The sequence below is a fragment of the Terrapene carolina genome, unplaced genomic scaffold (genome assembly GCF_002925995.2).
Source record: "Terrapene carolina triunguis isolate 2854851 unplaced genomic scaffold, T_m_triunguis-2.0 Scaffold103, whole genome shotgun sequence".
Classification (NCBI taxonomy): Eukaryota; Metazoa; Chordata; order Testudines; family Emydidae; genus Terrapene; species Terrapene triunguis.
The window spans coordinates 4,054,226-4,081,092 of NW_020664454.1; the positions used below are offsets into that span (position 1 = coordinate 4,054,226).

At 38.8% G+C, this 26,867-nt stretch overlaps 1 protein-coding gene across 3 annotated transcripts in view; it reads right to left on the reverse strand.

Moving 5' to 3' along the window:
- Window positions 1–4,473: 4,473 nt before the first annotated feature.
- Window positions 4,474–26,867, reverse strand: part of LOC113406559 (non-specific lipid-transfer protein) — a 39,943-nt gene continuing 17,549 nt past the window's right edge. For 2 of the 3 annotated variants that reach the window (XM_029911591.1, XM_026651868.1), the window contains exons 11-16: window positions 26,037–26,144; window positions 19,416–19,569; window positions 16,052–16,145; window positions 11,462–11,591; window positions 8,710–8,789; window positions 4,474–5,366 (exon numbers count right to left, since the gene is read on the reverse strand). In XM_029911591.1, the coding sequence (XP_029767451.1) occupies window positions 5,271–5,366; window positions 8,710–8,789; window positions 11,462–11,591; window positions 16,052–16,145; window positions 19,416–19,569; window positions 26,037–26,144 (662 nt within the window). In that variant the 3' untranslated portion in view covers window positions 4,474–5,270. The remainder of the gene's footprint in view (window positions 5,367–8,709; window positions 8,790–11,461; window positions 11,592–16,051; window positions 16,146–19,415; window positions 19,570–26,036; window positions 26,145–26,867) is intronic. The other variant, XM_026651869.1, reaches the window with a different exon arrangement.

Sequence of the window (26,867 nt, forward strand, 5' to 3'; positions counted from 1 at the left end):
GAGTGAAATAGTAACAAATTCCTGCAAGCCAAATCTGCTGAGTTAGACACAGCTCTGCTCATCAGCTCAGCCTTGGAGACATGGATTTGATTTTCTACATGCACTGAAACATGTGTTTTGCACATTTTTAATACAAAAATTCATATATAAAAATTACATGGACTTTGCAAACAGATATAAAGATGAAAAGATTAGGTCTGCCAACTCTGACAGTGTTTCTTTACCAGTGTTAAATGATCAACAACTTAATTTCAGTTGATAAAAATACTGACATATTTCAAAAAGAAAAAGATTATTCATTGACGCCCACAAACAAAGGAGAAACTTTATAAGGTTTAATTGCTGAAGCTGAAATTTTTGCTCATATAAGCTGGGAACCTGAAACTACTAAGCCTGAAGGAGAAGTGTTGGGTTTTTTTAAGGCCCTTAATACCAAAAGTTATTTTCACTATATAGAAGAAGCTAGTAGTCAAACATTTCCAGTGCAATACTTCACTGCCTGCAAGGGAGGATCAGAGAGATGGGGGAAAGGAATCAGGCTAACACAAAAAGATGATAAGGTACTTGAAATAGCAGCTTGCCAGAGTTCCACCACTTCATCCAGTTTGGAGCACTCTGTCAATGTAGAGATGCACACATTCTGGAGATCAGGAAAACAGATGATCAAAAGGCCTGGAGGATCTTAGTTATGAGATGGTGAAGAGCTTAAGCCTACGTTGTTTGGAGAAGACAAGGTTATGGAGGCAAACAGGGAATCTTCTTGCATGTATAGGTTCTTAGAGAGGTGACAAAGGCTTCGGTAATGATCTATTTATTTTATGCAACATATGAGAAACACATGGACAGTCTGGAAACGAAAGACACATGCAAACCAAGTTTAGGTTACATCAAAGAAGGACTTGCCCCCATTCCCCATCACCAGTGTATGAAGCAAGTGATTCTTGGGCACGAGCAGAGTTTAAATCACCACCAAATTTGGGGTCATGAAGGAATTTCATTCTACCACACATAAGCAGGGAACTTACTGGTTTTCACCTCTCACTAACACTTGAACAGATTGTTCTCTATTAGGATAAGATGGGGGTAAACATCCCATGTGACCAGATTGTTGTGGCTATAAAAGGTAAGAACATAGCACAACGGGGGAATCCTGATGGTGTTTGCCTGTTTCTAATATAGTACACAAAAACACTGTTGTGAGAGTTAAGGTTTCTCTATACACAACACACCTACCACAAAACCAAGAAAACAAAGTTAAATCATCCAACACAATATATCTTTCATTCCTCAACCCAAAGACACACATCTCACTACCAGAATGACCTTTATAACAATGCCAACACTGCACAACTTTAACTCTGCCCCTGTTAGGATGCCAACTCATCAATATCGCCTTCCCAAGACCACCACCAACATTAAGAGCCAAACTTCCCCCAGCATTCACTCCTACTCTCTATTCTGGAAAAACACTCATTCGTATTTGGGGAAGAAGTTAAACGATTTTCTTGAAATTGTTCAGAAAATTCAAGCTATACTCAAGAGATTATATGCCGAAAGTTTGGGGCAGATGCACTGTTTTTCCCACAAAACAAGCTTGAACTTCCATTTTAACTGCAAAACTGAACACAGCCTTAACTATGACTGTACAGTGGTGCTGGCATATGATGTGCTGCTAAGAGCACAGCTTGGGCTACTTAATTTCTCCAAGCCTGAGGGCTTTTAGAAGAAGCCCAATAAAAGAGACATTAAGGAAATGTGTATCTTATATGCATTACATCCAGTAGTATAGTAGTGGAGAAAGAGTGAAGGATTTTCCTCCTTTAATACAAGTTATGACAAGGAGATGAGGAGGGAGAACAGCAGAAGGATTGAGACAGTAGTGTGAGAATTCCAAGGTATTTCTGCCCTTTGGCTGCTGTTCTGAAGCGCTGGAGAAAAATCAACATTCCAACTGAAAGACCAGGGCCTTGTGTAAAACCTAGGATTTCTCTGCAAATTCAGGTCTTAGATCTGGATGCTCTTCAACTCGGTGGCAAACATTTCTTCCCCTGCATCCCTTTCCAGCGTACTTGATAAAAGTGAACCAAACTCTGTGCATGTCAAGCAGGCTTTCCTTTTATATCCATGTTATGCTATTTACATCATCTCCATTTGCAAGTGAGTGTTTCTGTCCCAATCCTTGATTGTTAACAATTGCTGTGATCTATATCAGTTCATTACCTACCTTGTTTACACTAGGAAGTTGACCCACTGGTGAAACGGGCAGCTGAACCAGCTCTGGAAACCAAGGTTAACTGCAAGCGTAGCCAGGACCAAACCATGTTAATTGCGGTTTCAGAAACCATTAGATTGAGCATACCGTAAAACGTAACTCTCTTTTCTTAATGTATTTAGAAGTACAGTGGTGATGTAAAGTACTATTATAACATGACAATGAATATACCAATGGAAGAAACTGGCAAGATCCCCAATGTTGTGATTTTGTTTCACTGGATCATATTGTGGCTTCAGTTTTGAGCAGAACGCTCCGAGGATTCCAGAGTGGAGTTCTGTTTATGTTTATGCAACAATATAGCCTGCATTATTTTAATTTAGGTACAATTAGAATGTGTCATTATTACAATGTTCTGTATCTTGTGCGTATACCAATTACATCCATTTCCTTTATCATTCTAAAGGGTTCAGTAAATACTTTGTCTGCAGTTCCTATATATCAGGAGCAAACATTATGCGGCAGATAGAGGCCTTGAAAACTGGAGTACCAAATTGAAATTTTAAAAGACTTTTTTTGCTCTGAAAGAGTTCAAATCTAATCTTTCCCTGAAACTGTGTGTCAAAAATGCTGTTCAGAGTTCATCTGCTGAGTACCAAAATGTAAAAGGTAAGTTTTGTAGAACAGGAACAGTCACTTAGTCTTAAGAGTAAGTGCATGATTAAATGCAAGAGATTGCTTTCTCGGACTTCAGTTCCAGTTTTTGCTAGTTTGGATTCTTTTCAAGTAAGGATTGTTTTAGGATGGTTGAGATATCGTCTGCAGATGGGCCCATGACTGTCAAATGGTGTCAAAATACCCAGTCAGCAGGTTCATGGGTATGTTTTTGATCTATAAACTTTCTGTGCTTGAAATTAGTAGCATTGGGCGGTTATTTGTTTGCATAAAGGAGATCTATCCAAACCCCATTGGATAATGGCAGTGTTTTCTGAAGGGAAGTCGCTCATTTGGATTTGCCAAGAAATTCTTGAGTAGCTCCAAAGGGTAAGAACCAGTCAACCACAATCTTCAAAAAAATGAAAGTAAAGAAGAAACCACTGCTTCTGGCGATCGCTGCTGGCCTCTTGCCATATGCTGCCACAATGACTGACAAAAGGGGGCAGGCAGACAGCAATGTCTGAGATACAGCAGCTACAACCAAGTGACCTCCAGCCAGTCAGCAACTCTGTTGACATTTAATAGCTGAGCTAACAAACCCACCAGCTAATCTTTTCAACCATATACCAGCCTCATGAAGCTGAATGAAAACCACCCTGAATATCAGCCTTTTTGGTTTTGTATTCTTTTCCCATTTTTTACTAGTATAGGGATACCTCTATCTTAACATGCTCGTACTTGGGGTTTGGGTTGTTGTTGTTGTTTTTTTTTTTTAACTCCAGAAGATGGCTGGTAGTGGGCATGTGGATAGAATCCATAGAATATTTCCTCAAACACCTAAAACTGCCCCAGGTTAGCATTGCTATCTAAAGGATCGCACATATTTCAGGGTTTCAGGGTCATATGCTTAAATCCTGAAACTTATTTTCATCTAAATTTTTGTAACTGTTTTAGAGGAGATGGGAAAGACTGTTGCCTAATCATCTGTCATTTGGGCAGGGAATGCCACATTGGCCATCAGAAAATTTCAACCTGGGAGTGATTTGACCCTTCCTGTTGCTATGACAAATATATCAGTTGGCATTGAAATTGACAATGTCCTATTATTTTGGGGCTAATAGCTAAGACTGTCTTCCAAATGATTAGGTAAAGCTTTTTAAGAATTTTAGGTTTATCTGGTATGATTTAATCAAACGGATACTTAGATTAATTCAAAGATTTGATGTTAATTCATGTTATTTTAATTTCATAGAATCATAGAAGATTAGGGTTGGAAGAGACCTCAGGAGGTCATCTAGTCCAACCCCCTGGTAGTCAAAGCAGGACCAACCCCAACTAAATCACCCCAGCCAGGGCTTTGATTTGTTTATATGTATTTTATGCTTTTTGCTTGTTTAGTTTAGCTAACAAATATATAAAATCAGAACATTATGTGAGATATTCTTCCCCAGACACTGGGTTCTCTACAATGAATCCTGCAGTAGATAACAGACTACTCTGTCACCCACTTGGTGGTGGTCCATAGAAAAACTGGCCCCAATAGTCCTCACAGTATGCACCATGAAAATCGATTTGTATAATAAAATTGACAAAAAAGCCACACAGAATAGGAAAAGCATATTTAATTTTCTATTAAACATTTGACCAGAATACATTATTTCTCCAAAACCGAATAAAAAGGAATAAGAATTTTTTACAGTATTCGGTAAGAACTTAAAAGAATTATCAGCTCTAGGAACATTTTATCAATAAGTATTTAACCAAAGCAGATGCTATCTGATTTTCCTCTCAATCTTATTTCAAGGTGATGAGTCGTTACAATTAATGCTGTGAATCTCAAAGCAAATCTTGGTCTGACCACTAATTTTGAATGTTTTTATTTACTTCTAGAGGTTTTTTGTTTTTTTCTTAATTTCCAAAGCAGTAGTATGGAAGATATTTTAAAAGCAGATTCCTAAGAGTTTAAAAAGAGTTATGTGGCTGTAGAGATTCCTCTCAGAAAATAATTTTAATTAAAGAACCAATTTGTTAGATTTAAGTTCAATGACAGCAAAGTGACCTCTCTCATTAAAAATACGTAAGGCTTTTAAAAAAAAATTCAGGCTGGTTAACACCAAATTTTGTTTATATAATTCCTTGCATTATACTGTTTATAACCATGAATGCCTCAGTTTAGTCTAAAGTCACAATTACTACATTCACTTTGCACTAGACAGATATATGGAGTTCAGCAAGACAGTACTTAAATCTCTATTAACGTTCTATTAAGTTTAGGAAAGATGGATTTGATTACCCAAATTTAGAAAAACCTGTACTACTGTTACTTTCAATGTCTAGTTCCACTCTGGATTTTGACAAATATAGATATCAAGTCTTGTGTGTGAAGTGCAGTCAAATGAATTCAAAGTTTAGCTTTGCCTGGCTGAAGCTGTAGGCTCTGAAGCTTCATAGCCATGCCCATGTTCCCAGAAATCTTCAATTTACCTTGAAAGAAAGCCTGCAAAGAGGAAATGAAGAATATTATTTTGTCCTTTGGTTTTGATGCTTCTAATCCTTTCAGGTGACAATGTCTTGTCCTTAGTGCACCACTTCATCCAAAGTTTATACTTAATATTCGGAGGTTTTAAACAGTATGGCAATACAGAATATAAAGACTTTGTAGCATGGGCTGTAATTTCTTTATAGACTAAACACATCACCTCTGCGGCACTTACACGTAGACTCAGTTAAAGAATCAAGGAAAGGGAAAAAAATTGTAGAGAAGCAGGCATATAACAATTCCCCATGTGAAAATGCTGCATTATGTTTTGTACCTTTTAAATACTGAATCCAAAATGTGATTATAATGGAAATCGCCAACCCCAACTGTCTGTGAAGAATGAACAGAATATCTAGAATACGGGCCTTTGAGAATTAGGTCCCAATCCTGGAGAAATGTATGCATGTGAGCAGTCCCAATAAAATCAATGAGATGATTCACATACGTAAAGTTAAGCGCATATGTAAATCTTTTCAGGATCAGGGCCTGATGGAACTTCCTGAAGTTTATATATAGTGCTACGTAATTGTGGTATCTAAGCAGTTAAGTATATTAAATGTCAGAAGTCTCTTTTCCTACATAAGGAAGGACTTGGACTCCACAAAAGCATGTCAGAACCCCTGAAATTTCAGTGACAGACCACAAAACAGAGTTAATGGTTACTTCATACAAATTACATAGAAATATTGGAAAACAAAAATGTATTTGGAAAAATTAGGATTTCAATATTCTATCTAAATATCTTACCAAGCTTGACAAAAAAGTTTTGGGGTTGTTGTTTGTTTGTGATATTCTCAGCTTTGCATAGCAAGTATACAGTGCAAAGAGAGAAGTTAATTTTCATAAATTTCATTAAGCCACCATCATATATGTTGGAGGGGGCTGGTGATGAGGAATGCCAGACATTCCCAAATTGAATGGGATGGCTAACTACTACTTTTTTTCATTTCAGACTGCATCCTTTCTGTATACCATGAAGCCTCCTCATAAGTGATTCATAGGCTACACACTGGAGCTCACAGTGGAACATGGTTAACATCAGCTGAAAAGCCTTCCCAGATTGAGCATTATTGGCACTACTGTCCCCAAACAACATTAACTTTTCTGTAGTGACACAACACAGTAACTATATGATTCTGATAAAGGCACTTTAGGGTTATGTGGTGCCTGATCAGATTAAACAGATTTGTAAAGAGATTTTTTTCTCTCACCCCCATATTGTATCAGTACAGGACAGTTAAGGTTGTTTGGATTTCTGTACTTTCACATATTTGGATATTTAAGTTTAAGGTTAAATCTGAATTCCTGGGTTTGCAACATTTGTTATTTGGGATAATTAGAAAATCCCTATAATGTATTTTACCCTAAATTAGTAGTGGGTAAATTCAACCTTAACTCCATTTTATCACACTGTTAGTCTGGGAATTCCTTGAGTAATTTTAATAATAAAACTCAAGGGAACTCCCAGACAAAAAGCGTTATATATGAACCACAAGCAAGAATCCCAAAGAGAACGTTACCCTGAGATATTTCTGATGATTTGAAAATATAAAGTATCAACTTAAAATTAAAAATAAATTTAAACTTTTAGGCCAGATTCATCAGTATGTTCTGATGGCTTTATGCCACGCTGAAGCACAGCAAATCAGCAAGAGCATACTGCCCAATTCAACTGGTTTTTTTTGGGGGGGGGGGGGGTTGGTTTGTTTTTTTTACAGCTGCTTTGCATCACCAGAGCAGCACAAAACAGCCACAGCGTGTACCTCTGTTTCTTTCTCTCTCTTCTTGCCCAAATTCTCCCTGCTGCTTGTGCCTGCCTCTATCTCCCTGTACACAACACCAGTTTCTCCCTCCTTTGTGCACCCCACAATCCCCTGCATACAGATACTAATTTCCCCCTCCTCTTCTCCTGCAACCTTCAGACCTCAAATTTCCCCTCCTGGCCTATCTGGTGAGTACATCCAGTATAATGTGTAGCTTTTCAAAACAATTATTTAGGATTAATGGTCTTTTTTGCCTTTATTTCAAAAATGAAAGTTTATCTGTCACAGAGGCTGATTAATAAAAATCGGAGAGACTCAAGAATCGCCCTCTTTCTCAATGGCCATCCTCTCCCATGGTTTTCAATGAGACAGAGCATTAGCTGCCACCCTCAGTCAAACTGACCACTGCCACCACTTGTTTCCAATAAGTGAAGCCCCCTATACTATCAGAAGGCAGAGAGGAACACTATGGGAAACAATCCCTTATAAAAATGACCATCTGAGAACAGCCAATGTCTTCCATCCTATTGAAAATAATGGGAGATGACAGCCATTTTGAAAGAGACCAGTTCTATGTAAAATTCTATGCAGAAGAACAAAATTCTTCATCTCCATGCTAAAGGAGAAACTACCACTTATGAAGAACAGGGGGAAAAATGACCATTAATCCTAAAATTGTCTTCAAAAATAGCCTGCACATAAGATTTCAGTGAGTTTTTAAATATCAGAAAAGTGTAAAACATCTGTGTTATTCCATTATTAAGATTATTCAGGACAAAGATAAGGTCCAACATCAGGTGCTAAATTACTCAAAGGACTCATTTTAAAGTAATAAAATTTGCTTGTAAACTAATTAATATATTTGCTTGTAAAGTCTCACAAAATTGTAGTCTGTATTCAAAGAGTGAATGCTGTGATTTTGGTGAGGATATGCTGTATTCTTCGTACACAACAAACTGGTTGAATCTCTGGATTAAGTGCAAAAATGCTCAATTCACCCTTAACTATGGAACTGTGAGTGGCACTTTCATAATTTTCTAAATGTCCCAGTAGTGCAGTTACAAAACAGCAGGAATTTAATAAACAGTTTCAAGAATGAGAGTAACATTTTTAGAAGCAATATATGACTAAAGCACCTACAGAATCTTAGAATTGTGGCACAGTAACTGCCTTGTTTTAGACTGTTCAGTACTTAGGTGTTCTGTGACTAGTGTACTTTCTGCTATTCATTTCTTCAGCATGTAGCCTTGTCGTCATAAGGCTGAATAATGAAGCAATTCCAAACAGGAAATTTATTCATTGCACTTACTGATTGCCAGGTAAACATTCTGCCAAGTACACTGGAAGTACATTAGTGTAAAAACCTATATTTGCTATCCTTTAGAGCTAATAGGTGTTCAAAAAATACTCTTGCATAAAAAAGTATTGATCACTTAGCCAAAAGATCCAGAAAAAAATAAAGGTGTTGCTTCATAGCCTATGTAAAATAAAAACAATTCTAGATATTCATCTTTTCATTTAATCTTCATTTTACTTACTGTCTGTGGATTTATTTTGCCCGTCATTAAAGCCAACAAGTCAGAATCAGCCATTGTAATTATACAGTCAGCTTTCTTATCTGTAACACATAACAGAGACAGAGTTTGACTGTTTAGCTTCAAGTTGAGAGAGACAGAGCACTCTCAGGCATGAGTCACATTAAAGCTCCTGCGAATGTAGAGTAGTGGAATGATATTAAAAGAAGTCATGGTCTATAGGGTCACATGCTGCTTATTAACAGAGCTCAGCAGAAGTTGGAAGGAAGGGATAAAATATGAGTGAGCCTCATTAGCAGGTATAGCAGCATAGGTACTGCATAATCACTTTGTAGGGTGTCAGAGGGAACTTGATTGAGAAACCCTGTTACAGAAGGATCAGCAGGAGTTCCAGACAGGGCTTTACAATATAGCCTATATAGTCAGGCAGTATTTAAATCTAAGTATTAAAGCATTTGCTACAAAAATAAGCCCATTAATAATAAAGGGCACTGGGATTAGGTGGGCTGGAGTATAGCAATAAGATTTAAAATCTCTCTCTAGACTGCTAGTACAAATCAGACCCAGGTCACTGGCAACTGGAAGTTGCTAATATCTGAGGACTGTTTGGGGCCTGTAAAGTGAGTCTGTGATCACAATCCAGTTCCAAAAGGATTCGAGTCCACAGCAATAATCCATCACAATTGTTAATCTCAACTGAGATGAGGGAGAGATCCTCAACCACACTTTAGCCCGTTTATGCTGGGGAAAGGATCAGACATAAATGGCCTCTAGAAGTCCTGGCTGGTTGGGATTTCCCTATTGCTGGCACTGCAGAAAAACAACTATAAAACTGTCTTATGAGGACCTCTTCACATGCCCAACTACAGGGGGTGTGCCAAATGTGAGAGGGAAACATCAGATGTAGGGTCCAGCATGCAGTGCGACAGTGATCCTAGGGGCCACCACAGCCCCCAGAGCTGCCTAGGATCAGGAGCCTCTTAAGGCCTCCCCTTCTCCTGGTTTGCGAGTTTTGTGTTTATACCTCTGAGGGTATGTCTACATTGGAATCAAAGACCTGCAGCTGGCTCAGGTCAGCTGACTCGGACTCACAGGGCATGGGCTGTGGGACTATAAAATTGCAGTATAGACGTTTGGGTTCTGGCTGGAGCCAGACTTTGAAATGCTGCGAGGGAGGAGGATCCAGAGCCCACGCTCTAGCCAGAGTATCAACATAGCAATTTTATAGCCCTGCAGCTCAAGCCCAAGTCAGCTGACCTGAGCCAGCTGCGGCAGTGCCACGGGTCTTTTATCACAGTGTAGATGTACCTTTAGAAATGCAGCACAGAACTTCACCTTCAATGGGCATGACATTATCTACTCTACATAGTCCCCCCAGAACCAGCTTGATGCTCATTTGCAGGGAAGGGAAATGTCACTTCCTGTTCTGCTCTTGGAACTACATAGGGGATTTTAATATTTGTGAAAGGTCCTGAAAACTAAGAAGTATTATTTCGTATTAGGTTTGGGAAACATTATTTAATTCCCCATTCACTGAGAAACAGATCCTTGTGATTAGTTAAAAGTTAACTCCAGGAGTTAGATTCATATTTTTCACCCTTTTGATTTGTATTGTGAACTTAATTTCTAAGTAGAAATAAAAACTTTAACTTGGATTAGATGTTTATTTTCTCCTGAGACAGTTCCTACACAAACTCCAAGTTGAGGCATTTCCTGCCCAGAGCTTTTCAAGAGGAGGCGTGCGTGTTCTGTTTTCCTTTGTACATTTCTTAACAAAAAGCTCACAGCCACAGCTGCTGAGTTAGTGCAACCCCAGGAGATTTCAAGATCACCTTAACCATAAGCCAGCTGAAAATGTTATCATCTATTTCATCTGTATCTGTAACCACGAGTTTTCACTGACTTTCTTGAGTGGATTTTAATTATGACAAAAGATAGGCCAGTATCTATATATAGCATTGTTCTTTAATGCATTCATAACAGAAAGAATAACGACTGAAAACATCTTCTCCTTAAACTAACAATACCTTATTTAAATTCTGTTAACTCAGCTGCAGATTTATGTCCAAGGACAAAATTACAAAAAAGACATGAACCATCCAATTCTCTGAAGTACATTCAGTGAACAAGTTTGAGATATTTTTACTCCACAGCAGTGGAGAGGAGAACGTCAAATACTTCCACTCTTTCTGTAATACCATTATATATAATTTCCCCCACCAAGTTTTGTACCCTTACCCATGCAGCCAATGTTGATTTATCTTGTAATCAGTGGGTGCAGCAATTCTGGACATGGGCCAGGCATGCTCCAATTTGCAGCTGCAATTAAGCCTGCCCCCCAAATTTCAAGAACAATCTTCTATCTGTCCATTCAGGCATTTCTAGGATATCCATTGGTGTAGTAGCTACCCAGTTTTGTTTATTCTGGCATTGGTCCTTCCAAGAGTCATGTATGTTATAATCTCCTCAAATGCTGCTTATCTAACTGGGAAGTCTTAAAAAAGTGTCATAGGAAACATGAGGACAGAAGGAGAAGAAGAGGAACAGCACTTAATCTTAGCCATATCCAAACAATGAGGATTAAAACTTAACTTCATTTGTCAATGATGAGGTGGGGATATTAAAAATAATGTAGTTCTTGTTTAACTAAAGAAGTTCATATTTTGTATGTAACCTTCAAGGACCTGATGGTTCCCTTTCATTCTGACAATATGGGTTATACCAAAAGACATACTGTAGAGATAACAGCACTGACCTGAATTAATATCTACAGAGCCTTTACCATTTTTCACATCTACTATCCAGGTTGCTTCTTTACCATCAGGACCATCTTTTACTTTGAAGGCAAAGATACCACCAATTTTCTTGACAAAATGTTCTCCTTCCTGTAATGATTATGCATAAGTTACATTTGATGGACAAGTGAATCACTTCATTCCATCGGCTTTGGCACAATTAAAATAATTTGTTTTAACAGATGTTTACACCAAGTAGCAATAGATGAATCTTTCAACTTGTTATTAAAGCTCTATTCAATTCATTCTGCTAAGCTTAATTTAACACACGCAAACCTGAATTTCTATACTATAGATATTGTACATAAATACATACTCTTTGGAAGTTGAATATCTGTTAATTTTGAGATCAATGGTAATATATAATTGCTTTAATTAATGTAATCATTCCCCATTTTTCGGAGTTACCACCTCCCAACATACTGATAAAAGTCTACTAAAAACAAAAAGAACAAATAATTCCAAGGTCTCAAATAACTGCCATTTACAAATATAAGTTTAAAAGCAAAGATCAAATATATTATAAAAACAGGTAAATATTAATACTTGCTTGGAAATTATAGGCTTGCCCTATTATAATTTTTGCTTTAAGCTTGGAAAAAGGCCATGTTACTGTGGAGGAAAATCTAAAGGGGGCCTTAAAACTCTGGTCAAGCTAGTAGGCCTAAAGTATTGGCCGAGCATGTTTCCGTTTTTTCAGGGCCGAATGGAAAGTCCCCAAAACGGAACAATGGCTTTCTGTGTATAAGGGGCATGAAGAGGTGGAATGGAAAAGTCCCCAAACAGAACAATTTGCAATAGCCAAGCTTAAGAAATATATAACCGCAATAGTACTGTTAAAGTCAAACCGCAAAAGAACCAGACTGTGAATAACAACAACAGGAAAGGCCGAATAAGGGAATATGATTATTCTTTTTGCTTTTGACCTGTATTCCAAATAAGGTAATTAAGACGAAAGTATGTGTAATTTGTTTGTGATTTTAAGCTTTAAAAGCTTGTGTGTTCCTTGAATCAGGGGGGCAGCTCCGATAGCTGTCACCCCCTGCATGCTTGTATTCAATAAAGGAAACCTCAGGCTTGTTCTGATCCAAACACAACGCGTGGTCGTTTTTCCACGACATTACTATTCTTTCATTATATCAAGATAGAAAGCAGCAAACACCAAATAAAAGCTGAAAATTATTAACAGTAACTAGGTGAGCACAATACACAAAGATCAACAACAGAAAAGGAGGAAAATCAAAGACTAAATAAAGTAACACATAAATGCAACAGATTAGCAAAGTTTGAATGAGAAATACAAAGAAATTGAACAAGTGGATAAGGAGAACAAAGTGAGATATATCAAAAACATAAGAGACTTTAATTAAACAAAAGTAATCGATACGACCCTAAAGGACAAAACTGGACAATATCTCAATATCTAAAGGACAAGAATGAGTTATGGCAAAAATATATCAAGGAACTATGATGACAGGCCTGAAAAACCTCAACTAGAGATCAATCAGGGAAGCCCACCAACAACTGATGACGAAATCATGGCAGCAATAAAAACGCTTCTGAATGGAAAAGCACTAGGATGTGATGAAATACCAGCTGAATTGTTAAAAAAACATAGGGGATGAAGGGTTGAAAGCCCTGGCATAGGTAATGAAGAGTATGAATGACTTTACAACTTCACTGTGTATCAAAATCCCAAAAAAGAACACCACTATGGATTGTAAATACTATAAAGCAATCAGACTAGTATCGCATGCCTCTAAGACACTTTTGTGAGTTGTTCAAGACCAAATACAAGGAAAGATTGATAAGGAAGAAAGTGAACAACAATATGGAATCAAACATGAATAGGGCACCATAAACAGCATTATGAATACGAAGCTCATCTTAGAAAGATCAATAGAAATGGGGAAACAGCATACTTGTGTTTCATTGACTTCTAAAAAGCCTTTGAGGGAACCACTACAAATTTCTCAATATAGTAAGATCTGTAGGGACTGATGGGTACAAACTCCGAGTAATGAATGGCATTAGAAGGCAATTATATTGGGAGATGAAAATGGGAAACCTAATAGAGGTTAAGAAAGATGTGAGACAAGGTTGAATAAAGTCAGTGACATTATACAACATTCATGGCAAGTATTTGATTAAATTAATTGAAGAAATAGAAGGTTTTAACATGAATGGAAAATGGGTGAATAACATTCGCTAAGCAGATGACAGTATTGTTGGCTGATTCAGAAGACGGTCTGATGAAGTTAGTGAAGATTATATATAAATATGGCAAAGAATATGGCCCAGAGTTTAATATGGACAAGACAAAAATTATGGGCGTATCAAGGATCCTAGGAAAACATGCAAGATTCCAGTGAACAGCACAACTATACAGAAAGTGAGAAATTATTGCTACTTAGGAAGCATCATTACAGAAGATGGAAGATTGGATACTGAAGTCAGCACCAGTACAGCTAGAGCAAAAGACATTCTGGAAGAATAAACATCTGATGAGAAGGGACATGAATCTGAAGATTAAATTCCAACTCATAAAAACTTGTATTTGGTCTGTGTTAAATCACAACTGTGAATCATGGACAGTCAAAGAATTAATAACAAAAATTCAATCCTTCAAATTATGGTGTTACAGAAGAATTCAGAAAATATCATATATAAACCACATAACTAACTAAAAAGTACTGGAAATGATTGGCACTCAGCAAAAGTTAGATTTTCTGACAAGAAAGTTTTTATTTCAGGCCACATTTTAAGTGGTTGAGAGTGCGATGCATGTTTACAGGCACTGGAAGGGAAAGTTGATGACAGAAGAACGTGAGGCAGAAAAAGAAGAATTCAGATGGTTGATGTGGTATCTTGGGCGGATCACAAAGACGATTCACCCACAAAGAGATTAGCAGAGGACCATACAGCATGGGCTACCAAAGTTGCAAACCTCCAGTAATGGAGAGGCCATATTAGAAGAACCCAGTGAACTACTAGCACCTGCCCGCAACTGGGAGCAAATTGTTTTAAGAACAAAGATCAGTTTGATATTCTAGAGTAATCAAAGTGTTTTTGTAACTCACTTCACCTTCTGTGTACCAGAAGCATAGCCTAGCAAATTCACAACAAATCACATCAGTTTCAAACTTTATATTACTAATGAAGAGAACTGGACTACTTATACGCTTAAAGTTAAGCACATGCTCAAGTGCTTTGATAGACTGGGCCAGTGTGCTCATCACCTTGTAGGATCGAGCCTATAATGAGTAGCTCCTCTCCCAGCAACCTGTCAGAGGTGGAGGGAGGATGGGTTGAAATTTTGCAGGCATAGTAACAGCAGCCTCTCAGCCCCAAAATCCTCTGTAGAGGTGGCAGAAGCTCCCCACACTCACTCCACCCAAATCAGTATTGGTGAGCTTCCCACCCAGCACACAGAGCCCTTTATCCATGTGGTTATTGTCAGTTTGGGATAAGTGCATCTGCATTCCCTCTCTGTGGTCCACTCCAGGAATACTGCCCAGTGAGGTCTCAGATCTCTAGCCATCACCTGTCTCTGGGCAGGAACTCTTGTCCCACTCTCTTACGCATGGGGGTTTTAAGGCTGCCCAGCCCTGTGTCACACTGTAATATCCCCAGAAAGCCATCTGTCTAAAGGCCAGCACCTGGGCTGTGCTTTCTCTCTGAAAACAATGACAGGGTTTTTACCAGTGACCACACAGAACTTTCTCAGCAAACAATAGGACCAAAAAAGCATTAAAAAAACCCATGTAAAAAACAATAAGAGTTCCTACACGAATGCTAAAACCTTACCAGAAGTCACCCATCAGTCTGATGGGGCCCTAATAAGACAGTCTTTCCAACCTTTCCACAAGGGTTGGTGCCCCCTTGGAGAGAAGGTCCTGTCCATTTGCTGGATCAGTAAGAAGGACCTGTATCAATTCAGCTTTTTATACCAAAAGAGTCTCTGGAAAACCCAGTTTGAACGAGTATATGCAAACACCCCAGAAGGTGGTGCTTTGGAGTTGTTTACATATCCCAGGTTATTACCTCCCACAGTTTTTAGTTCCAGGAAGAACTGTGATAACCCACCCCCAGAGAGCAGAACACAATCATACATAATTCATCCATAAATTTAGTACAATGGTCCCCAAAAATACTGCATAGGATTGCAATATCTGTCACAGTTACCACCTACACAGTGCTTCCCGCTCCAAAGTGTGGAGTGGCAAATCATTCACACACAGACACCCAACTGTCAACAGCAACAACCAATTTTCTCCCTCAACACACATAGTGATCCTCTTAGTAGACTTAAGAAGGGGTCACATCTTTCATTTTAAAAACATGCATGGATTCTGCAAAAGTTGATGCTCCTTACACTGAACAGATCTCGCTCTGGACAAGTACATTTTTCAAGTCTTTGCATGCAGTGAGGCACTTGAGGTGTGAATTAAAGCTAGATGATGAACCTTATCTCTGAAGCCAAAGCATAAGAAATAAAAAGTTAAGTCTCCCATTATAAAGACTTTAAAAAAAGAAATAAAGGGATTTACCTCTTCAAGTTTCTTTTCAATCTCTTTGAAGACAAGATGGGCCTTAAATCCATCAACAGTTGCTCTGGTGGGAATAGCCTGGATGCGCTGGCTGCTGAAATGAAAGGAAACCACTCATTTAAATCACTTAGGCTGTCTGTCACTGCAAAGAAAACTCAAGTTATCTACATTCAAGTTAGCCTGGCTCAAATGAGAGCAGCCACACTACAAAGTAACAGTCAAACTGCACAGAGTGATTATGTTAGCAGCTGATGAGTTATGCAAACTCAAGCTGTAGCCTATACCCGGACAGGCCAGCCAGCTAAGTTAATGGTGTGTGGGGGGGGGGGGGGGAAATGGGATTCAAGCTATAATGCAAGTTAACTCTGCAGTAAACACAAGACCTTAGAATCATGTGAAGAACCTAACAAATAACCCTCTATTACATACAAATCCATCTCATTTAGAGCTACATATAAAGGCACCAAGTTCTGCTCTCATTTACCTGGATGTATACCCAGAGTAACTTTTAATTACTGGAGCCACTGAATACAGTACATCTAGCTCTGATGACTTAAACCAAGATTGCACCATCATGAAATAAAATTTATTAAGATCTTTATGACCATGAAATGCAATAGCTTTCCCTTTGTTACCCAATGTTAACATATCACACTACAATTGCATAGCTAAATGATGTGAACAGAGGAGCCTAACTTTTTTAATGCCAACATCTGACATATGTTTAGTGCAATTCTTCTATTAGAGGTCTTTTACAGGCAAAGCCTTTTGGAAAAACAACATTAATAAGAAGGCAGCAATTGATAGCTGTCTAGATTTTAATTTCTATACTTTGAAAGTTATCTTCAGGAAAAAAGAAAAAAAAAATCTCACGAGCAGTTCCCCCAACCAAATTTTTGTAAGATGATAATTATGTCAAAGAAAAGTCAAATAAATGGGTTGTAGTAATAATTTCTAATTGCAGTTATTTAGGAGGAACACAATCAGCTGAGTATGCAAAACCTTTCCTCCCACACAAAGGAGAGCACTATTGTCAGTAACTCAGGATATGCTAGCAATGTAGAGACAATGCAAAGACTGGCCTTGCTCCAAAGAGCTTACAATTTAGAAAGACAAAAAAAAGGGGGCGCAAGAAAGTAAATAATTGTGGCAGATAGTTTTTTTCACGTATACTGCAGGAAATGGCCCTAACTGAATTAAGTTTAAGTATCTTTGAAGTCCATTATATTAAATGCAAAGGTTATGTATTATTGTGGGCCAGGATTGTATGTAACCTCTTTAGGGGGGAGAGGTGATGTGAAACCTGGAAAGAGTTATGAACTTCAAAGGGCTATATTGAAAGTGGGCCAGACAAAAATGGACCTTTGGGACAAACAGTCAAGCAGTTTGCCTGGGAAATCTCTATAGGAACCTGAACGCAAATTCCCCATCTCTGATTATGCAAAAATCCAGTCTTTTGAAGCTACACCCTGAGCAGAAGACCATTGTCTGCTGATTACCTATTCCCAGAGTCTCAAAATTAAAGGTACAAGCTATATAAAGGAAAGACTGAACTATTCACGATGGTTCCCAAATCCTTTTATTTTTATGGACTGGCATATTTTGGTACAACTCCTGTTCATATTAATAATTTAAAACTACAACATATATAAAGTTTTGAAAATAAAAACAGTTTGGAATTGCTTTACAGGAATGGACCAATTATGCATTTACAATGGTATGGCATTCTACAACCCTGACCAAAACTGGATGAGCCACAGGAAGGTATAAAACTTCTGCAATGCCACTTAAATATGCATATTATACAACAAGGGAATTTCTCTATGACCACACCTGATAGTTCACCAATGAAAACCTGATGACCCTTACAGCTACTATAGAAGATATTTTTATTCATATAGATTTACCATTTTTAATCTTACCAAATTCTTGGCCTAGATAATCCCATGACAGAGTTCCTCAGATTAATTACCTGTTTAATGTTTACCACCCCCCTTATCCTTTTACTATGGGACCAGAAAAATATGAAAACTCAAATGGACTTCCATATACCTTTCATTCATTTATATATCTGTAGCGTATCTTCTCTTATTTTTGCCTGTCTGAATTATGAAATTCTATATCCTATAATCTCTCTTTGTATGGAAACTCCCTCATACGCCTATAATCCCAATTATCGTTCTGCTGTAAGAACACGTATACATACACTTGTTCCTAAACTAGGGGGGGGTTTATGCCTACAATACTCTTTTTAAACAAATATTATTGCAAAAATATTTGTACAAGCAGAAACACCAACCCCAATTCCTATGCAAATATTCCACATCTGTTGTCATCACCAAAGCCATCAAATATTCACATCACTATCAAAATCTGTGATAGGGATTATTAAACCCTTCCCAATAGTAAACAAATTTCCAATAAGTAGTAACAAACCTTACACTGCACAGATTTTGAAACAGGCATCTCTGTTGCTAGTAGGACTGGAAATCCTGACCCCACTGAAGACAATGGCAAAACTCCATTAAATAAGAACCCCAAAGAAAAATATCAGGCGCTTGCTAGTTTAAAAAACAAAATCCCACTCACATGTTCTCTGTGAAACTAAGATTTTTCTACTACAAAAAATAACTGCTCTTGAACAGAAAAGGCATGAAGCTACTGTTTTATTTCGTATTTCTTATCCAAAATAACTATTATTTGTACATCTAAACAAATAAAGGAATCTATGACTACTGACTACACTATCTAGGAACGGTCAGTGACCTGTGCATTCAAACTGGAGCATTTTGAAGTACTAAAGGTATGAAGGTTGTAGCTTTCATGCCGCTTTATGGCAATTTAATTGCAGTCTTAAAATGTCTGGAGTTTTACAAGAATCATATCAAAGTATCAGTGCTAGTTTTTCATATCCCTTTTCCTTAAATTTATTTAGAATTTTGGACATGGAGACAGATACTTATTAGAACACACTTGGGGGGGGGAGGGGGGGGAAGAAGCCATCATGACCAACACCAAAACCACTAAAAAAGTTGAAATAGACTGCAGGAAAAATAGCTGCACATAAGCATTGAGAAAGAGTTGTGCATTCAGGAACTGCATTTTTCCCTGCTGTGAGGGAACAAACATAATCCAAGCAGTCTATTTAGTAGGGTACTGAGAAAACTGTATTGCATGTGCAAAATAAGCCAATTATATGCACATTTTCATTTCAGCACTACCAAACTGGATCTACCACACTATTTAAACATTACATCCTACTTTATGCTGCACTCAAACAGAAAATCTCTGTCTTCCAAAGTAAAGAACTATGCTACCTCTTCTCTGATGACATTTATATAAACACAAATAGATAAAAGCTCACCTTACAGCTTCAGGAAAACCCATTCTGTATAATGTTACAACTACAGCACCACCAAGGCCTATGTTATGTTGCAGAGCAACCTTTGCACCAGGAACTTGTCTCTTCCCAGCTTCCCCTCTTAGCTGCCAGCAGAGTTCAGCACACTGAGCCAGACCTAAAAAATCAAACACAGAGAAGGCAGATCTTAAAACATTCCAACTATTGAAAGAGCAAGCAACAAATACAATAATGTTTTATATCATGCTACCTCTTCAGCAAACTGAAATGTAAAGAACTCCAGTTGCCAAAATCCTAAGAAAAAAGCTTTTTTTTAAAAAAAAAAACAGAAGCTTAAATGGTGAGGTAATATCTTTTATTGGACCAACTTCTGTTGGAGAGAAGTTTTCGAGCCACACAGAGCTCTTTTTCAGGTCTGTGTGGCTCGAAAGCTTGTCTCTCTCACCAACAGAAGCTGGTCCATAAAAGATATTAATAATATCCTGGGACCGACACAGCTACAACTACACTGCATACATCAACTGAAAGGAATACAAAAACTAGGAGTGCTTAGGGCTAGAAAGTTATACTGATTTAAAAATGAACAATCTTAAAAATGCTGTTTTCTTTTATGTCAAATCCAATACTGACCATGACTTAGGTAATAATATTATTTAGCTCTTATATAGCTAAAATATGGGATAATATGACAGTGTTTCAATCTATTTTGAAAATATTTGTTTCATGAAGTTTTAGTACACGTCAAAATGTAATACTGTAATAAGATTGCTTAGACAAACATTTCTTATCATTGATATAACACTTAATAGAGAATTATTTCTGCACAATACAAAACTTACCATTTGATAATTCTGACTGTAGTTTTAAAAAGAACAAGCAAACAAGAAGGACACTATGAACCTGGGCAAGACTAAAAATTGACCAATACTCAGAGAGTGGTGCTTCTGGAAAGTTTTAGCTTAAAGAACACTGTCAACTTTAATTTTTTTGATAAAGCACCCTCCTTTCAATTGTTCTATAGGCATGAACTTTTTTTTTAATTCCTTTAAAAATATTTAATAATTTTTGCCTCCCTATTGAAATTTGTAAAGATCTTTTCAGCAATTAAAAAAACTAACTATAGAAGTAAAACAGTGAAGCAGAATATGGCCTTGGATCGAAGGTCCATTAAAATCAGTGGGAATTCTTCCATTGATTTCAATGGGCCTTGGATTGAGCCCTATTTGTTGATACGTCGGGGTACCTAAATTTTTTGACTAATTTGCCTAAGTTTATTTTAAAAAGCCCACAATCACTGTATTTGTCTGTACTTTCATCTTCCTTGAAAGACAGGACAGAAATTGTGCAATTTCTCCAGTGAAATAAACACCCCGCAGAGTTAGCTTTATCCTGACTTTGGAGCTGCAATACTGGCATATTTTAGTACTCTTATACCTGACTTTGGGCTTCAGGCTGTCTCTCTTAAGCAATCTTTGGTTTTAGAAAACTAATATTTTCACAGTTTTAGGAAAAAGAAAAATACATAGCATTTACATCTGTGCACGCATACTCTATAAACATATGAGTTTGTGACTCAAAGTGATGCATTTTTCACTTTCATCCCCTTCAAATGTCCACTGTATGGAAGATTAGTTTCCTTATTCTTTAACCATTTTATGGTAATACCTTCCAGATGAAGTCATTACTCAGAATGTCAAATTCTGGCCTACCAACGTGAGGGTCCCTTCAAGAAAATTCCAATTCTTTAATGAAGGCTTTATTACAAAAACAGCTGCGTGACAGTGTTTAGTCTTTAAAAAGAGACTAAGTTCTGAAAACCATATAACGAATTTTTAAGTAGTTCTATTTTTCACACCTTGATGGCAGTACTATAAATCCTTCTGCTAAAAGTCTGTCAAAAGACTGCATTAGCAGAACATTCTTGACACTTTTAGGAATTAGAGGAAAGAAGTACTTCTTTCAATTCTGCTGTAGGAATAAATAAATAAATAATAGTAATAATGAAATACTTCAAAGGCTGGCAGTAACAAGCTGAATTCAAAACCATTTGTTAAGTATTTCTTACAGAAATAAAAAACTGATCACAAAGACTCCTGAACAAGTTAGGGGTTGTATTTTTTTAAAGTAAAAAAAAAAAAAAAGCCATACTGCTCAAGTAGTGCTTTGTTTTTACAGGAAAGTATGCTGGCATACAGGGCCATGATGTATTTGGATCTGGATAATAGGCAGTAGGTTTAAAACAAAGAAAAGAAAGTATTTTTTCACACAATGCACAGTCAACCTGTGGAACTCCTTGCCAGAGGATGTTGTGAAGGCCAAGACTATAACAGGGTTCAAAAAAGAACTAGATAAATTCATGGAGGATAGGTCCATCAATGGCTATTAGCCAGGATGGGCAGGGATGGTGTCCCTAGCCTCTGTTTGCCAAGAGCTGGAAATGGGTGACAGGGGATGGACCACTTGATGATTACCCTGTTCTGTTCATTCCCTCTGGGACACATGGCATTGGCCATTGTTGGAAGACAGGATACTGGGCTAGATGGATCTTTGGTCTGACCCAGTATGGCTGTTCTTATGTTCTTAACAGCTGAACATGCCATGAGCGGAGGAAGGGCAGGAAAACTCGGCAGGTGAGGCAGACGGCACAGAGCTCCAGGATGTTGATGTGCATCTGCGCCTCCCTGGGGGACCAGAGGCCCTGAGCCACGTGGCTGTCCAGATGAGCACCCCAGCCAACGAGCAAGGCATCTGTGGTGAGAGTGGTATGGGCTGTGGGGGAATGAAAGGGATGCTGGATAAGACTGTGGACAGGTTGCAACACCACATGAGCGAGGTGAGGACAGAGGGAGGAAGCAAGATCAGTTTGCCTAGGCTGTCTGACTGAGGATCATAGATGCAGTGGAGCCACAGCTGGAGGCAATGCATATGGAGGCAGGCATGTAGCGTGACAGAGGTGCAGGCAGCCATTTGGTCCAAGAGAGAGGGGGCACTGATGGACTCGTGTGCATGGACAACGGTGGAGCTGCGTGATGAGAACAGTGAGGGCGGTGAAGCAGTCCAAGGGGGAAAAAAGGTGTGGGCCGCGACAGAGTCCAGACGAGCCCCTATGAAAATGAACATGCAGGTAGGGGTAAGGACCGATTTCTCCTCATTGATGCAAATCCCCAAGGCGTCTAGGAGGATATGAAGGGTGCGGACAGTGATAAGGAGGCAGGCCTGGGATGGAGCCACGAGGAGCCAATCGTCCAGGTAGGAAAACATGGAGTGACCCAGGCGACACATGTAGGCCGCCACGATGGCGAAAACCTTCGTAAAGACGAGGGGGGCAGTGCAATCCCAAAGAGAAGGACCTGGAATTGGTAGTGTGAACACCCCACCGTGAAGAGGGTCCAATGGTGCTGCCGGTGCCGGAAAGTCCTGGGGCTTCTCATAGACAGAGGGAGGGACGGTGTGCATTGGGGACAGCCGGTGATGAAGGCATGGTTGTCCCCCCACGATTGCTGTCGGGGTCCCAAGCAGCTCAGTAGGGTCAGGCATAGGGGTTGCCTGGCATCAGCAGTGCTTGCAAGTAATGGAACCATGGGTTGACCAGTGGGGCGTACATTGGTTGATATGGGTGGCGCCAGGGGTCCAGGCTGTATGACTGGGCAGGCAAGAAGGCAGAGTCCGGCTTGGAGGACCACTCCGAGGCCAAAGACAGATCCAGTAGAGGCAGAGTCGTCGGAACCATCAGTGTGGGATGAGATGAAGCCAGATGGTCCAAGAGCAGAGCAGGATGCTGAAGGAGAAGGGGCTCATCCGTGGGAGCCGGTATTCTGGGAGCAACAATATGCCTGAGTGTGGACGGGAGCTGGCATATGGCAACATCAATTCAGCTGTTGGCATGAGAGGGGACAAGCGCCCCAGTGTATGTAAGACTGGGCATGCAAGTCCAGACATCCCAGTGGAGTGGACGGAGCCGGAAGTGACGGCAGCAGGCCAGTCACTGCGGCCAGTGGCAGGGCCGATGGAGCGCGGTGCTTGGACTTATGCTCTGAGTGGGATTTTTTGTCGCTGGAGCATCCGAGTTGATGTGTGACTTCTCACCTGACCTGGCACAGCTCAGGGAAGCAATGATGTGTTTAGAGACAGTCCCCGTCGGGGAGCCGCCCTTATGTCCATAGCTGTGCCTCTTATGAGCATGGTGGGTCTTGGGCAGTAGTGGTAGTGTCTCTGGAGCCGGCTGGGAAAGGCCCAGGGAGGAGCTCACCACCTGTATGAAGCGCCACTCTGATGGATCTGTTGGTCCTGGATCCGGTTGTGCACATGGTCACATTACCTCCTCCATACAGAACTTGCAAAGGCAAAGTTCTCTGGCCTCTTGAGGCCAATCCGGGAAAGGGTGGCAAATGAAGCAGCGGGCGGCAACGTGAGCTTCGCCCAAGCAGTACAGACAATGTTGGTGCTCGTCACTCACAGAAAAGGACCGTGGGCATGAAGCACAGTATTTAAAACTGGCTTGCCGGGGCATAGTCCCTGGGTTGGGGAGGAGCCCCGCAAGGGGAGAAGTCCAACAAAGAAAACCTAGCTAACAAATGGACAACCATATACAACTAGTAAAAACTATCTACAGACAATGATTAAAGAACATCTCTCTTGGTAAGCTAAGAGCAACGAGGAACAGGGGTTCTGACTCTGGCCATCCAGCGGTAAGAAGAAACTGGAGCAGCATCAACCCGCATAGCCTCTTAAAGCCTCAGACACGCCACGCGGTCAATGCACGACGCACGTGCAGGTCAACGGATACTACCATGAACCGTTCTGACTCCGGCGTATGCATACCCATGTTTGGAATCCACATAGGGATCATCGCTCGAAGAAAAACATAACACCTAATCATCTAAGCTGGCACATCCAAAATCAGTATTAGAAAAGTTCTCAGTTAACAATATTGCTGAAAGTTAAAACATACTATATTAAATAGCAAATCAGCAGAGAATACACACATAATTTCTAAAAAGCCTTTAGAGTTTTTTCCCAGAAATGACCAACTGGCTCAGTGAGAAGCAAAATTACCCAATATAGGATTTCAAGGCTCTATCAAAAATCTGATGGGTTCTCCACACTTTTAACAGTGGTGGTGGATGATTTGCTTATAAAAATCATAATTCTTTTTCAATTGAATTGAAACAATACTTCAAGTACTCCATGAAGTGTTAGCTGGTGTTTAAGGTAAGGATTGTCCCAAATAGATCCAAATATATGCAGGTCAAAATAAAAATGAAGTTTACAAAGTTCACAATCAGTAAAAAGCTAAGTACAAAGTTCAATGCCAGCCTGACCCTTCATCATATAACACCACAGAAACTGGTTTAAGATTTACATTTTAAGCATCTTACATTTAGATTATAACTGAATAGCTCTTCAAAGAAGTGTTGCAGCATTTATGAATAAACGTATATTATGGTAAACACATGGGTACGCTATAATCACATTTTTTTATGTTAAATGCCGTATACTTTCCTATATACATATGGAAAACATCTAATGAAACCCATTAAATTGTGGCAATCCAGAGAGAAATTACAGATGGTCTTAAACTAAAATTATTATTGAAAAAAGAAGTTGGGATATGTCTTGCTAAAATGGCACTTCTAAAACCACAGGTATTTAGCTTCTGAGAAAGACTGCTGAAGTACAAAACTGGAAGTTTCAAAGGAATGCATGAGAAAGTTGGTTGAAGGTTCAGCTTTAAATTACTGCATAAACATAAAAGTCTTCAGCGGACACATTATATAATGCAGAAGATAATATTCACTTCAACTACTTTGAATCCCTTTCTCTGAATAGGCAGCTGGAGACAGACTTTGTATATAAAATAAAACTACAACATTTTAAAACTAATAGCTTGATTTTGATTGGAGTAGTCTCTAAAACAGAAAAATATATGTTTATATCTCAGTGTAAACTGTATATTCAAGTACTCTCTGCAAAGTACAAAAATGTATTCTTAGTATAGTCTATTGAAACTTAAAGAAAAATTAGTAAGTACTCAAGTCTCGAAAGAAAAAAAATTATATCTTAACTCCGTATGCTTTGTCAACAATATGAACTTTCTCTTGAACATGTTTGCTCTCTCCGGACAGATTAATTAGGTCTGTGCAAAATACCTCTGTACATCTAGCTACTTAGACATTTTAAGTCAAGTGAAAATGGATTTTATTTTAATTAAGAAAAAAATTCTAGCCCAGTCCTTTTAAAAAAAATCACTAATTAAGCAAAAGTTATGTCACATATCATCCTCTATTATTTGAACTATTAATTTAGTTAACCAATGAAATGTATATGACAAATACAAAATTCATATTCATAGCTCAAAGGTGGCAAACATTAAGAGTAAACTGCATAAAGTCAAGAGAGTATTTTGACCTTTGTAAGTGAAAAAAACAACCAATAGCAAAATAACTTCTTACATATTGGAAGTCATTAGACAGACACATTATATTCTCAGACCCCAGCACTCCTTCTGCACAATTATTTCACCATTCATAATCACCGATACCTTCAGAACCTGATGGAGAAACTGTCAGTTTCCACATGCAGACCTCAAAATCATTAGAAATATAAATTCTATATGTGCCTTACCTGTGGCACCCAATGGGTGTCCTTTAGAAATCAAACCACCACTGGGGTTTATCACCCATTTTCCACCATAAGTATTGTCTCCTCTATCAATCAGCTCCCCAGCTCTTCCTATAAAATAGTAATTGAAAAGGGGAAAATAACTGTAAAAAAAAAAAGTCACCTTATGGTACATTTTTAAACCTTACTGTTACTTCTGGATATTATTGCATATGTTTTGAGTCATTTGCTTCCATTGCCCACTAAATATATATTTTAGAACACTATATAAGCTTTTCAGTTTATACAATAATTAAATTAATAATTGGTAAAATTATAATGAAAAGAGCAAATGTACCTGAAAAGGAGCAGTTAGTCATTACAAATACTGTTATGTTTTTCATAGGAAATCACAACTTGCAGTAATATTAATGAGACACAAGGTGGGTGAGGGAATATCTTTTATTGGACCAATTTCTGTTAGTGAAAGAAATGCTCCTGGGGGAATTCTGCACCACTGCGCAATGCAGAATTTTGCAGAAATTAATGTTGGGCACGCAGAATTTCCTTTTCCCCCCCATAGAAATGGGCTGCAGAGATGTTGGCCGCCACTAGGGCTGCAGGACCCAGCAGAGTCCAGCTCCTAAATAGAAAACAAGGCCAGAGAGAGGGGGAGGGAACTGGACGGTTCCCAGCAGCTGCAGTTCCCAGGACGCCTGGAAGAAAAGAGGTGGCATGCAGGAAACTGTAAGCCTGGGACCCAACATCAGGCTGTTTCTGCTTCTGGATCCTTGGGTTCTAGAAGGGTAGGATCTGAGAGTGTCTGGGCCAGGGGGCGCAGCTGGCCTCTGTGGG